The 15,803-nt window shown below is 35.3% G+C and overlaps 2 protein-coding genes across 2 annotated transcripts; both read left to right on the top strand.

Annotated features, from left to right (window-relative positions):
• Window positions 1-238: 238 nt before the first annotated feature.
• LOC108974310 (jerky protein homolog-like) lies at window positions 239-1,289 on the top strand. Its single transcript, XM_018942044.1, has 2 exons — window positions 239-505; window positions 546-1,289. Exons 1-2 carry the CDS (start codon window positions 239-241, stop codon window positions 1,287-1,289), a joined length of 1,011 nt encoding a protein of 336 aa, XP_018797589.1.
• Window positions 1,290-2,080: 791 nt separating this feature from the next.
• Window positions 2,081-5,542, top strand: LOC108974447 (polycomb protein Scm). The gene is made up of 4 exons (XM_018942294.1): window positions 2,081-3,092; window positions 3,151-4,068; window positions 4,135-5,046; window positions 5,114-5,542. The coding sequence occupies exons 1-4, from the start codon at window positions 2,580-2,582 to the stop codon at window positions 5,249-5,251; spliced, it is 2,481 nt and encodes an 826-aa protein (XP_018797839.1). The 5' UTR covers window positions 2,081-2,579; the 3' UTR covers window positions 5,252-5,542.
• Window positions 5,543-15,803: the final 10,261 nt, after the last annotated feature.

Raw genomic sequence — 15,803 nt, 5'->3', positions numbered from 1 at the left:
ATCCAAAATTTAAAAAATCGTTGTATAGATGGTTTKTGCATATGAGGGACAACAAACTCCCGGTGAGCGGACTGATGTTAAAAGWAAAGGCGAAGGTGCTTCATTGTACAATTAAAGAAAATTGCCTTCATTTCAATGCCAGTGATGGATGGCTCGTTCGGTTGCTCCAAGTTTCTGGGGAAAACTATCTTCACAGCCCCAGTTGGTCGATCCATTCAAAAAAGCTCTAAAGACGAAAATGGAAGAGCATGTATCATCATTAGAAAAAACAGAACCAGGAGCAAAGATGGAAAAGCAAAGAATAACATTCTTGTGCTGTTCAAATGCGGAAGGATCTCATCAACTCAAGCTCCTTGTGATAGGCAAGGCCAGAAACCCCCGTTGTTTTAACTGGTTTGACTGCCCTGTTYATTATAGGCATTCAAAGTCCGCTTGGATGACTGCCGCTTTCTTCAAAGWTTGGTTCCATCGTTCATTCACATCTGAGATAAGTATTCGCATTTTAGTAGCTTACAACTTATGTAAGTGTGTTACAACTTATGTAGGTAACGAAATTTTTGACAAAAAAAGGTCTACCAGTTAAGGCTGTCCTTTTAATTGATAACGCTCCATCGCATCCACCTGAGAATGAACTTAAAAGTGCAGACGGCTCTATTTTAGCAATGTTTATGCCACGCAACGTCACMCCCCTTATACAACCCATGGACCAAAATGCAATCAGGATTACAAAACTTTATTACAGAAACAGTCTTTTGGCTTCCGTTGCTGCAACCGGATGTGACTTGCTAGAGTCTATGAAGCAAATTTCACTTAAGGACGCTATTATTACTCTTGAATCTGCATGGAATAAAATGGATGAGGCTGTGCTGTCAAAATGCTGGAACAATGTTTTGAGTATGCTTGAAAACCAAGAAGATCCTGAAGATGAAATTCCTTTCAGTATCCTTCGAAGGAACTTGAATATGAATGTGGGGTACTTGGAGGAGAGCGCAGCCAATCTTGGAATCACTGCTTGCAAMGTTAGAGAATGGAACGAGGATGCTATTGAATTCAATGAAAATGAAATACAAGAAATATCCGACGAAGACGACTATACTGTAGAGTCGCAAAAGACGATTACAGCAAGAGAAGCTATTGACATATTTAATAATGCTTTGGAATGGGCTGAAAGTGAAATGGTTGAACATAAGGAATTAAATGTATTAAAGAACCTAAGRGAAAAAGCAGTTTTTAAGGTGGYTGATCAAAAGAAACAGCAAAAGAGGATTACCGATTTTTTTCCAAAATGAGCTTCAACTTTTTATAAAATTAAAATATGTATAATATAAAATTATATCTAAATAGTTTTGTTTACATGCAACATTTTTTTACTTATGTAACGAAAAAAATTTATAAAACAAGTTTATTTTGAAGTTTAAAATAAAAAAAATTTAATTTAATACTACATTTTTCGTTTTTGCACCTTTCGTAAATATGAACAATCTCGCAAAAATTAACAGTCCTGTTTTTAATTAGCTCATATTATCGCGAGTCCACTGTATTAAATAAGTGAATCTGTAAGCGTACATTCCTTAACATTTTAACTGTCATAATTTTTCTCATTTAGTGCTCAATTCTGCTATTTTCGAGTCCTCTGATGTAAAACTCTTGTAAAACAGAGAATGTATAAACACGCTTATAATTTTGTCTGTGGTGAAACTCGCTCATCCCTGTCGAGTACCCCTGCGTAAAGATAAGATATCTAAGTCGTGAACCTTCTCTATGATAAACGTTCTCTGTTTATACATTCTTTGCTTTGTCTTCTCTATTCATTACAGAGAACGTTAAAAATGTTCTCTGTTCATTAACATTTTTTGACGGCAGAGTTAGCCAAGGCAAACACCACTAATTTGTAATGTGCGCATTTATAAAACGTCAAGCGGAAAAGGTTAATTTGAAGTTCGTTACGTTACGTAATCTTCGTAATCTCAGATAATTTTATTGTAACAGATTATAACACCGTGTACTAGATTCACTAGGTCGTATTTTATTTACGTTCGTGTAAAGCAGTCGAAAAATGTGCAAATCGTATGAATAAAGTTTKAATGACATAAAGTAAAATCTTCCTAAAACACGAATTAAACAATATATATTCTACAATTTGTTAGAAAATATAATAAGATATATTAAAAAAGTAATTACGTGACAATCGGAAAAAATGAAACACATATACCCTCAATTGCRGAAATTAAGAAGTTAGAGCGAGAGAGTGGGAGAAAATGAAAGAACGCCAAAGTTGACATTTTGGAAGTGGAATAAGGAGTACAGCAAACAGCAGAAAAATGCCGAGAATCTAGTGAAGAATCAACTAAAATCAAGAATAATTTCAGTAAAAGTGGTCGTTGAAAATAAAAAATGTTAATTATTTTTTCGTATTTGCGAAAATAAATCTTCAAAGGAAAAAAACGTTGGTAAAGTTGCGTTATATGTGACAAGACAACGTCGTGTCAACCGGCGTGAAGTTAAAATTGTTTAAGACGCTTTAAAATAAGGTAAAAGTTAGTGTAAAATATAAAAAAATAGTTTGTAAGGCGACAGTAATGTCGGGTGGAAGAGAGTCAAACAGCAGTAATGCAAGCTCCAACAGTAGCGGTGTTTCGACAACTGCATCCTCCACGCCCACATCTTCAGGTCAAAATAACAACGGCAATCAGCGCTCTCGTGGGCGTCCAGCCAAACGCGCTACTTGTACGTGGTGTGGTGAAAGTAAGCAACTGCTGCAATATGTGTTACCAACGCAGAACGGCAAGAAAGAATTCTGTTCGGAAACATGCATCGCAGAGTTTCGGAAAGCTTATAATAAAGGCGCCTGCACTCAGTGTGATAATGTGATTCGAGAAGGGGCGCCAAATAAAGACTTTTGTTCAGTGATGTGTATGAATAAACATCAAAAAAAGAATGGCTCCACTAGACAACATAGTAGTGGGGGAGGTGGTGGGCGAGGAGATTCCGATCGAGGAAAAATGTCTTCAATTGGAGGTGGTTCCTGTACACCAACTGGACCATTCCAGTATGAAAGTTTTCATGTTTTTGATTGGGATGCATATTTGGAGGTATTTTGTTATGTGAATTAAAATGTTTTATCCTATTTATATTGTTAATTTGTTTTAGGAGACCGGAAGCGAAGCAGCACCGCCGGAATGTTTTAAACAAGCGCTTAACCCTCCAATCAATGACTTCAAAATAGGCATGAAATTAGAGGCACTAGAYCCTCGGAACGTAACTTCAACATGTATTGCGAGTGTTGTGGGTGTGCTCGGTTCGCGGCTGCGACTGCGCTTGGATGGCAGTGACAGTCAAAATGATTTTTGGCGCTTGGTCGACTCGAATGAAATCCATGCGATTGGGCACTGTGAAAAGAACGGCGGAATGTTGCAACCACCACTCGGTTTTCGCATGAATGCCTCCAGCTGGCCCGGTTACCTTTGCAAAATTTTAAATAATGCCATGGTTGCACCGGAAGATATTTTCCAACCGGAACCGCCAGGTCCCTCGGAGAATCTCTTCAAAGTTGGCCAAAAGCTCGAGGCGGTCGACAAAAAGAATCCACAACTGATTTGCTGTGCGACAGTTGATGCGATTAAAGACGACCAAATTCATGTGACTTTCGATGGGTGGCGTGGAGCGTTCGACTATTGGTGCAGCTACGACTCCAGAGATATATTTCCGGTTGGTTGGTGTGCACGTAGTTGTCATCCAATGCAACCGCCGGGTCATAAATCGCGTACCGATTCGAGTTCGAGCAAGCACCGCAGCCCCCGACCACGCTACACCTTCGTTCAAGAGGCGGACGCAATGGTGCCTGCCACACCGGTTACCGCGCATTTTCACACAAATTGCAAAGGAGGTCCATTCATTAATAGCACTAAATTGCCATCAATGGTAACAGGGCCAACCCATCAAACTCTAGCAAAATTGTGTTTACAAGAAGTGCTTGCTGCAAGCACAGATACTCAGCAGCTTTCAAAATTATTATTCGCACTAGAAGGAGATGTGCACATAGTGCCAGCKGCAGGAAAGAATTTCACAGTAAGTGAAATTGTTTATACACTACTTGTTTACAAAATATAACCGTATATCTTTCTCAATATTTAGGTGAAAATTCCATCACAATTGCGAATGAGAGACGATGACAGTTTGGCACAATTCATAGAAACACTATGTACTACATGTAGAGCATGCCCTAATCTCATATCGTTGGTACCCGCAACGGAAGAATGTGACAAATGTGTCATTACCAAGAAGCGCTTGTTATCAACGAATTCCACACCGCCCACGTCACCAGTTATACCGGAGAAAAGAAAAACACTCGGCTTATTAAGCGATAAGCCTCATGCAATCAAACAAGAATTACCAACATCCACCACAACTTCATCGCACATTGTAGATTCTTCGTCTGCACCAGTTATGGTAACAGTTGGGGGCAGTATTCCCAAAGCTGATGCTGAACTCAAGCTATCTATAAACAATAATAACTTATTACCAGTGCAAATAAAAGTCGAACCTAATACAAATGGAACCTCGACTATTGCATCACAAACCCACTCTTTGCGGCAGATACGACTTCATCACTTAAACAATCCGGAGGAGTCGAAGCAGATTTCGAATAATACGTCTACTTCTACAAGTTCAACAAACTCGAATGTGAAGTATCTTGCCCCTCTTGTGGCTGAAGTACATCCTGAACAATCAAGTGTGGTGAATACCGTTATTGGCTCATCGACATACAAATCGCCTTCGACTTTATCATCGAGCGCATCCTTACCTACATCTGTGTCGACGCCATTTAGTGGTTTACAGTCGGCTTCATCTACAGCATCTGCAGCTGCTGGTACAATAGTTTTGTCGGCCGCAGCGCCACCAACATCAGCAGCGTCAGCAATGAGTTCTGCATCTTTACCACCACTCCGTTCACATCCCGGAGATTGGTCAATTGAAGAAGTCATACAATTCATCGAAAGCAATGACACTTCCCTTGCCGTACATGGTGATCTATTTAGAAAACATGTACGATGTGCTATTCATTGATATATATTTTGAAATTTAAAATTTCTACTTCTTCTGTGTTTTTCAGGAAATCGATGGGAAAGCGCTGCTTCTTCTTAATTCCGAAATGATGATGAAGTATATGGGTCTTAAGTTGGGACCAGCCTTAAAGATATGCAATTTAGTTAATAAGGTTAATGGTAGACGTAATAATATGTCACTATAAATGCGGCTGAGACGATTAAGAGATACCAATATACATACATACATATGTACCATAGTTAATAGGTATATTGACAAACGTTTCTATATGATGAAAATGTATTGCAAATGTTAGAAAAACTTACCTAGAATTAGAGCTGAATAAGTGTACGCAATGAAAGTTGTTGGCGTATTTTCTATAACAAGGGTACCTTCACGTATATTTGYATTAATAATTACTACATTAATATTTAAACTGAAAATGTAACATGAAATCGATTTAAATTTTTAAATTGAAAATGCTTAATTATATATTTTTTGTATGTATACATTTAGGAAGGACTACTGCACCTTTTATAATATATATTTGTATGTATATTTGATTAAAATTATTAAAATTAAACTTAAGTAAAGGAAAAACAGAAAGCAATGTAATAGATGAATAACGATATATCACAACAGCACAATAAGCATTTAAAATGTTATATTATGAAAAAACCTTTTTTTCCTTTAATTGTAGCGTAGGGCAGACAAAAACGATTGACCACGCATCGCACACAGAATAAAAAAGTAATTACAAAACTTTTAGTAAGACAGCTATTTAAAATATTTTATTTGGATATTTCTATAAAAATTGTTGTTTCTGCACTTATTGCAAAAGTTTTGAAAAAACTGTCGAAAACGTTTCATAAAATGTGATTTTGTGTACCGTGGGAATTAAGACTTACGTTATGCCGATTAAGAGTCTTAAACCAATTAAATAATTAAAATTATCATCAGTGGTCGAATTCGTTATTTGATTACATTCAATGCTTAATTGATTCGTCTCGTACTTTAGTTTCGGACTTGTAAAAAATATAGAGTTGCAAAAAAAGAACTAAATTATATTTGAGATCAGCTGAAAATATCCGAACAAATAAATATCGCAATGCTATGATTTCTTGTAATATATGCACATTATAAGAACGGGGTATTAAGGCTAACTTCAGACATGCTTAATTGGCATCACACAATTGTAATGCACTGAGAAGGTTTATATTTTATATGTATAAGTATGTATATTGAAATATACAATAAAATTAGCTTTATTGTAATCATAGCCACATAACCATAGTTAAATGAATGCTAACAAAACAGAGACAAGCAAATCAATATGAAACTTGGTATATAACACCATTATAAGTAGCATGTATACATACATAGGTATGTTCATCTCAACATATTAAAAGTGAAGTTACGTAACGTTATTGAATTGTAGGTCAAACTGAAACGCAATATATGCATATACATCTATACATCTATGTATAGTATATTTAGAGTAGTACGAAAAAGATTCTTCAGTTTCCATTGCTGATAAGATTAGCACATACTTGAAAATATGTAAATGCTTATCATATTGAAAACGAACTGCATTACATTTTGAATGTTTCTGAAAGTGTAAATTATCCAAGTTTATTTCAGGTTGTCCAAGGCTCAATTGATAAGGGTTTGTCTGTTATTATTACAATATGAATACATATATTAAATATGAATTGTTCTTTCTTTTGAGATATTCAGACGAAATTTCATCATTTTTTGAAAGCAGAGCAGTGTATAAGCTGTCTCTTATACACATCTAGATGTGTATAAGAGACAGGTTTATTTCAGGTTGTCCAAGGCTCAATTGATAAGGGTTTGTCTGTTATTATTACAATATGAATACATATATTAAATATGAATTGTTCTTTCTTTTGAGATATTCAGACGAAATTTCATCATTTTTTGAAAGCAGAGCAGTGTATAAGTGGTTTTTATATACGCAAAATTACTATGTAACAATATATGATTTGATTTGATTTGATTTATTTATGATGGATCACGCTTTTATAAAATGACATTTCCATTCAATAATTCTCAAGGTTGCATGTGGATTGGTAACGCATGTGTAGAAATACCAACATGCATGGAAATGTGAGTTGAATTCTTTAACAAAAAATAAGGGAGGTCAGGATTGTACATAACAGTAAAATGTATTATTTGAAGAATTTAATTAGAATAAATAAATGAAATGAAAGTAATGAGGCATAAATATATTTGTGTAGTAATACTTTTTTTAGGTACTTATATATTACCATGGTTGGTACAATTATTGTTTGTCGAGCAGTGTTTAGATGCATACCATCACGAGGAGGAACAGTCCAGCCCAGTATATTGTTGTTTTAATCGCTACTCAATCCTTCTTCGATATCATCCAATGAGTTACCTGAATACGTATTGTTTAGGTGGGCATAGCAATAGTTAGTTAGTATCCACCCCACTCTGTCACTTGGTTACAATCGCGGTTGTGTCCATGTTACAATTTATCTGAGTTTAGGGTTTTTACTAGGAAATTCTATCGATGATTATCTCGGATAGTTGGTTTATSTTATCAGGTTTGGTGGAAGTTTTCGTATTCTTCCAGTTTTAAATTTCCGACTTTTAAAACTTATTTTATATTTTTATGATATTACGTAAGTTGCCTTTTATATTTCGGGATTAGATAGCAAAAACAAGTATTAATCATTGGAAACCGCTTTATTGTTTTTCAAAATATTCTCCATTATGATTTATACACTTTTAGATGCGTTTAAACCAATTTTCCAAACACTTTTGAAACTCTGATTGGCGTATCTCCTTGACGCGTCTCTTCAAATGACGAAAAACGTTGATCTTTTAGTTTATTTTTTCATTCGTATGGGAATCAAAAGAAGTCATTCGGTACCAAGTCAAGACTCTACGGTGCGTGGCTCATTAAATCAATATTTTGAGTGCTCAAAAATGCAAGTGTTTCAGACGATGTGTGAGATTTGGCTTATTATGAAACACCCATTCAGTCGACCGATCCTTACTTTCGGGCRCATCCGCGTAAATCCACGTTTCATCACCTGTCATCACAGGTTTCATAGGCGTAGTTCGAAGAATCGATAATGTATTGTGTTAACAGCTCTCTCGCCAAATCGGCATGACACTTTTTATGTATATATAGCGATCAACAAATTGCGTGGGATTCCACGTGAAAAATTTCAACAATCAAGTATTCATGCAATATTGCAAATTGCGTGGGATTCCACGTGAAAAATTTCAACAATCAAGTATTCATGCAATATTGAATGTATGCTAGTCCAACTAATGTCTATAGTTGTCCCAATGCCACGGCCTATCGTGACGATCTTGCAATATTAGTATGCACAGACCTTCAATAGTTTCCGGAGCAAAAACTTTTTATTGACGACCTTCACGAAATTCGGCTCAGAGTGATCTACGGCCTCGATTGGATTCGCTATCAATAAACACTCCTCCTTAATGGAGCTTAATCGCAAACAATTTAATTAAGTTCATCGAGGCCTTGTTGCTGAGGTAACATACGACGAAAGTGGTTAATTCCATTTTTTGGCCGAAATGAATATTTTAAGTAACTTTAACCACAAAAAGAACGCTCGTATGTCAAAAGGTTCTGAGTACGTAAAACATCAACGTTTTCGCGATCCTCCGTGCCCCTTGAATGCGTGTTCTTGGTTCTTAAGAGTTAAGGTGAGATAGTTCCGAAAACTTATGATATACATATTTGCAATAAACCTTTCATAGGGCCGAATTGATCCAACTTATAAAGTCTTTAAAACAATATATGCTATTTAGTCTGCGACCTCAGTGAAAGTTTTTCAAATTTTTTAAATTAAATTCGTGGTACTACTTTATGTTTTGACGGTACAGTAATATAAATAGTTGTTATGTGCAGGGTTCACATAAGTTATGAACTTTGATCAGTTACTCCGTTGCTAAATTTGGCGATATATACCAGAAAGGAGAACGAACTTATTTACATAATTACCTTAGTTGAATGGGTCAAACGGAAAAACAAGGCAAGCGTCAGAATGTGACGAAATTCAATGTTAATTTGAGATGGGACGTATCTTGCCCTTCTTCTAATTGAATGAGTTGTGTTGTGCTGGCTAAAGATTTAAAAGGCTTCAACACATATTGCTTTTCAATGGATCATTTTGCATTTGATCATGATGACACAAAACCACTCTTATGGTTTTAAATCCAAAAGTATGTCTCTATGCAATGAATGTCATAACATGTAATAGATAGAAGTCGTTGACTACGGTAGCAAATTGTTTTGATTTTGGTTATTGTACGAGTAATTTCATGTGAAAATGCTGAAAAAAGTAGCTCAACTCAATTTGGGTGCTCAAAAGTCCATCGGCGTGAGAGTGAGTCTTTTTGTCCAAAGTATTAGGTATTTGCATTTCACTACCTCCTTATTATAATATGAGTGTGACGCTGCCGATGCGTAACGAGTGCTGTAGGTAAGTGGCATCCGCTAAAATGCTCGTTTATTGTGGGTGGCATTCGCATGGTGGCCTTTCGTTTTTTTTTGTGGGGATATGATGTCTGGCAATTGTTTACAAAGTTTTCATATAAAAAGTTTTTTTGTTATTTGCAAAATATCTTACGAGAAAAAACATTTCATTTCAGGGTCTGAAAATGTTGGTGAAGTTTAACCTGTTGGTAGATTAGCATTGTAGGCGTTGTCCTGATTCGCGAATGTATGCTCTGATTCTGAAAATAGGATGGAGCGGGGAATTTAGAAATAGTTGTTGTTGGAAATGGTGAACTGGTGGAGTAGGTATGGAGAATGTATGCCAGTATTTAAACGTCTATTTGGCTCATTTGTTTATGTGTGTTTTGCAGTGTGTGAGGCTCTTATTATTTCAAGTAATTTCGGCAAATAGCATGAAAATGACTTTATGAAAAACTTTTACAGACATTTTGCAGGGTTTATGTTTACTGCAGAATCGCAAAGGATGCGAGATCTAAAGTGGGTATACGGACACACACATCGTTTATGAATGAGTATATATACTTACTGAAATATATACGCATTATCTTTMTGATTTTGTAATTGATTTAAGAAATGTTTAACTTTAAGCTATAATTTTATTTTTTATACATATTTCAACATTTAATTTACAGCATAAGACCAATACGGCGTTTTCTCATTTTACTAAATCTTTCTATAGGGCAGGATTTCCCAAAACGTCTAATTAGGTATTCAATGAGTACAGTTAAATAATTTTCTTCCAAATTTAGGCTAAATTTTGGTAACAGCTGCCTCAATTTGAAACTTTCAAGAACTTCATTGGAAAACCGCATTTTTAATTCTTTCATGACCGTGTCAGTGAGTGGAATGTATGCAGAAAAGTCTTCACAGTTTTAAGATGGGTGATTGTTCGATGACTGATGTTTTTWTCAATTCAATGTCTAATTTTTCAACCATCTGAAAAATGTTGTAACTTYTCTGAATATTTCAGATATCTTTCCAATCAAAGTAATTTGTTCAATTTATGGGAAAGACATGGTATCATCTCAGCGTCTGTATTTTATTTTTGTATTGCTTTTACGGCTCCGCGATCTCCCAAAATAACAATACAATCATCAGCACCTATCGCAACTCATTTCTGAACACCCAACCCCTTATCTGTCATGTCCTTCAAAACCAACTGTCGTGGTTGTACGTAAATAAGCAAAATTTTCGCTTCTGGGCAAAGGTACTGTATGGTGTGCTGTTTTCGCTGGACTAGTCACCGGACCGTTTTTCTTCAAAGATGTCGCGGGCCAAACGGTTRCTGTGAGTGGTGAGCGCTMCAGAGCAATGATCAACGAATTATTTTGTGTAACGGCACACACTGCACGTGTCRCATCCGATATGCTGAAGGATGCATTTTCCGGGTCGTTTTGTGAGGATCTAGAAGTGAATTCTTCATTTTTTACTATGTCTGAATTCATTGAAAAAAGACATTATAATACACCATCTCATACTGCATTTATTATTCGTGATCATTTCGCCACATTGATTTATCTTCGTGTAACTTCTGGCTATTCAGCAAATTGACATGACCACTAAGAGGATACCGTTTTGAATCAATTGAGGATATAAAAGCTGAATCGAAGAAAGCTCGGATGGCCATCACGACGGAGGATTTGTCCAAGTACTATGATGACTGGAAAATTCGTTGGCATAAGTATTTTCAATGGGAGGGGATTACTTTAGAAATGAATTAGAGAAGAAATGGACAAAATTCACCTTTCAATTTGATCATAGTAGTATTTCCTTATAAATGTTGGTACATTTGTCCATATGTGGCTCGTATTTGCTTTCGTAAACTTACAGACAAATGTGCCAAAGATAGAATATGTACATATATGTGCATACATGTGAATGTTTGTCCTGTGTAAGCATTGGTTTATTTTACATGTCGGTCTGTGCACAAGAAGTAAATTTGGAGGGAACTCTCCCTCAGTTCCCTCCCCCGTGCATCCGCTCCTGTATTCATCATCACAATTTGTTACTGATTTACTTATGCACTTATTACATCGTTCAATAAAAAAAAAATGGTTTAGAAATTGTTTCCATGATCAAATTTTGATTCTAAACATTGAAAAATACTGGCAATGTTATGTTTAGCCCCTAAAGTTGTTTTTGCCTGATGCGTATGGGTCTGATTTGCCTATACGAGCATAAAAGAAGTACAAAAACAATTTCAACAAAAGCAAACTTAACTCCAAATAAATATTTTTTCTCTTATTTTTGGTGTAGGAGAAACTGAAATTTAACATGCGGAAGTCGGACCAATAAAATCGTGTCGATCAGGGTTAATAATGTATCGAATGCCATACACATAACTTCGGGGTCTCATTTGTCGGAACCGACGATATCGGACCACGATAGCGTATAGTTGCCATACAATTGACCGATTTACTTATATGAGATTTTTTTGTTTGCTTCAATATATATTACTCGCACACTCAATAGGCAGAAGTTCAGGCTTAATCTTTATAATTTTAACGTGGTTTTCGAAATAAAATTTTGCAGAACTTAATGGAAAATGTTCCAAAAATCATCTAGAACGTAAGGACTACCAACAAAGTATTAAAAAAAGGTATAAATATACATATATGTATATGTATGTTTTTGTTYGAGTATATATATTGCTAATGTGCTAATGTACTTTCGGCAGTTATCAAAAAGAGCGCGAATATTGATATAATGCAGACCTAGTAAGATGACCATAATAAAATGAATTTGAAGTGCTTTTGGCAATTTCTTGCAGATGTATAGCGCCACATATGCATATGTATGTACATACATGCAGCTCCTCACCAAAAGCTATAAAACACACTCAAATCACACACTGGCGTGCAGTGACGTTTTATCGATCGCGTACATAACTACTTTTCACTTCAAACTACTAAGAATGTACAGTCTGTATGTGTGCAAACCGTATTTTTTTTACAAAAACTATGCGTTGAAATTCAATATTTTAGTATATCAAATCATATTGTAAATATTCACAAGTACAAATGTGTATGTTTGTAAGTGTGTACACTGCCTCTTTCGGCAAAAACTGTATAACTATACGTACCCACATATGACATTAAATAGTAGAAATCATTCAAATGAAACGAAGAGACCGCAAAACGCCTAAAGTTAGATGTGTACATATGTATGACGAAGTTTGTTCGAAAAGTATCGCGAATTTTGTATTTATTAAGAAAGCGTTTATTTATACCTATCTGCCGGCATTTTTTCCAACCCTCAAATCACTTAAAACCTCACATTTTGTGATCTTGTTTAACTCGTCCTTCGATGCACTTTTAATCTCCTCACCCGTTGAAGCGTCGTGTATTGGGYCTCATGTTGCCAGCGCCCTTCAAAATAGCCTTTGCAAAACACGAAAAAATACATGTATTGATGAAACAACTTTGATGACAACACCTGGAAATTATGAATACTTGATATTTTCTCATTTTTCTCTTTAGCGTGAACATGCTTCAATTCACTTAAAGCTTGAGAATAAGTATGAGCGTCCTGGCTTAACTAATTTCAGAGCCCTCGGCGTGAGGGTATTGGATTCAGTGTATTCTAATTTTTTTCTGCTAATTCATATTTTTTCACGAATTCACATAACATATTTTGTTAAACAAACATTACAGAAATGCCGAACTAAACCAGATCGGTATGGTTTATTTGGCTTTTTGGATAAATATTCGTTCTTTTTTTTTTATTATATTTGTGCATACAAGCTAATCGAATGTCTGTTTTTCTAAAAATCGGAAATTGTTTGCCTTAAGTGCACTTTAGGTTCCTGAAAATATTATTCATAGCAAGAATAGAGAAAATTATTTTCTGCTCGCTGTAGTGTCAAAGCGTTTGGGTCAGGCAGCAAAGCTTTAAAATTATTGTTCTTGAATCTGCAATTTTCAAATGGGTCRTCTATGGTATACTTGAAATTTAATGTCTGGTTTGACGGAATTTTTATCTGGTAAACTACTTGTACGCCATTTTGCGAAAAATGTATGTAAGGGCAAAAACTTAGTACGCACGTAATTTACTAGCTGGTTTTATGTAGATAAATAAATAAAGTCGGTTCGTTTTTCCTTACTAAAGAATAAATTGTCAACGTAGTTAGGCCATTTTTAGGGATCATTACTGACATATGTACTGAGCTCGGGTACGAATATGCTTCTTATTTACTTGTTTGATTTTACGCTTATTTGCACAGCCAAAACCCTCTTGGCTGTGTGAGCACAGCATGACGTATAAGTAACACAGCGCGCATCAAATTGTGGATACTTGTTACTAAGAACTGCTTTGTTCWGGCGTTAATAAGAATTCAAATGTTCCAACTTAAGGTAAATAATAAACAACAACACTAATAATTCTGGCAAAGCGACAAACATGCTCAATATTAAAGATATGTTTAGAAAAGCATATCCCCACGAAATTTTACAGAAGCCGCACAGTTCATCATTGCCAAAATCATGGAATTYTAAAGTTGGAAATAGTTTACACAATTTCTATAAGTAAATTGCAAGAACAAAAATAAGTAKAATATCATACCAATGCTCACATTCCTCATATGGCAGTTTGGGCGTATGTGTATTTTCGTGGATAAGTAGCCAAAGGAAATGCGCTATTAATTTATACAAATACATATTGGCAGATCCTGTTGCACCCCAAACTGTTGCMCAGCATTGTAAACTTTTAATGCATTCAATGGTTCACATTCAAGTCCATTGTCAACATTGACTGCCTATTAAACGTCAGTAATAGGCCATTTGTATTCGCTGACAGGAAACTATTCCACCATTCCACCCCAATAAAARAAATCAGAATGAATACATACTAATACCTAAAGACTCCTAAATCATTTCAGGCACGCAGGGCGTTGAAGCGATGCAACAGTGACATGAAATCGCAGTTAAGAGTGAATTATTCAAATAATAGAAATATTTGYATTGTGTGCAAGCACAGTTTTGGTATAAAAAATGCTCTGAAATGCTATTATTCAATAAAAATTATGATGATAGTATGGAATTTGAYTGCGGGAAGAGACATAGGTTTTTGCCCACCGTGCGGCATGCATTTTAATAGGTAAACATCCATGCGTTGAATTAATGCGCATTCAGCATTCAGAGTTTATAATATTTGTTCACTACGCATCACGTCAGTAAGGACGAAAGGTTCACAGATATTCATAAATAAATTGCCTAACGATTGKTAGGTGTGTTAGTTCAGTTTGGAGTTATATGTTCGAGTGTGTATGTATGTAAATGATCAAGGTGACGAGACGAGCTGAAATCCGGTTGACTGAATTTCGGTATAATGAATTTCGATCCTTTGGTTAACGTCTTTAACATCAAGTCAATAGGGGGATTCCCTTGCAGATTGCAAAAATCSTATACCGAAATATACAAGAGCAAGAGAGTACCCATTACAGAATCTAGTGATATATGAACGGCTGCTTTGGACAATTTATTGTAAATGACTATTGTGCATGGAAAATTGGAAATTGGCGCACCTTCTGCATTCATTCTCAACAAAAAGAAACTGTAACAATTTTTTATAATTTAAGTAGAAATTATAAAATCTACTTAAAATTTACTCAACAATTTAACGGCGTAATATGTCTTTAYGTAAAATGACAGCTAAAACAGGGTTGCAATTATATTTTTACGTGTCATTGCACGAAAATAAACATGGGTTTTGGTCTGAAATATTTTTCAGCCATTGCAAATAATTTTACGCCTGTGTTCGTGGTTTTGCAAGTGCAAGAGAATACCCCTAATATATTACGTTTAGTTTCTTCGGTTGATTTAACAGCGCATACATGTATATACATATGTATATCTGTATATCTCCTTTGAATATTAAGATTATTWTGATATAATTTTAGCTGTAGCTGTGTCCAGTAAAATATAGGCATACAATTAAATAAGTCTATGACCTATAACGTTGGTCTACAGGTGAATTCTGGCCTAGAGATAGGTCAATTTTGGATATACATACATATTTATAATACCTTTTCTCATCACTTTTAGGTCTTAGACCATAACTTCTTAGATTATCCGAAAAATTATTCAGATGATTGCGGATATATCTAACTTTTTACCCATATATGCTCTAATAATCGTACAGTTAGTCAGCATATTTTAAGCAATTTCTGAGGAATTTAGTGAGAATATAAGCTATGCAAGTGTTATAAAAATAAAAA

This window comes from Bactrocera latifrons, unplaced genomic scaffold, assembly GCF_001853355.1.
Source record: "Bactrocera latifrons isolate USDA-ARS-PBARC rearing strain unplaced genomic scaffold, ASM185335v1 scaffold_55, whole genome shotgun sequence".
In the NCBI taxonomy this organism is placed as follows: Eukaryota; Metazoa; Arthropoda; class Insecta; order Diptera; family Tephritidae; genus Bactrocera; species Bactrocera latifrons.
Note: the sequence above shows the minus strand (reverse complement) of the source record. Positions and strands in the feature narration are given on the sequence as shown.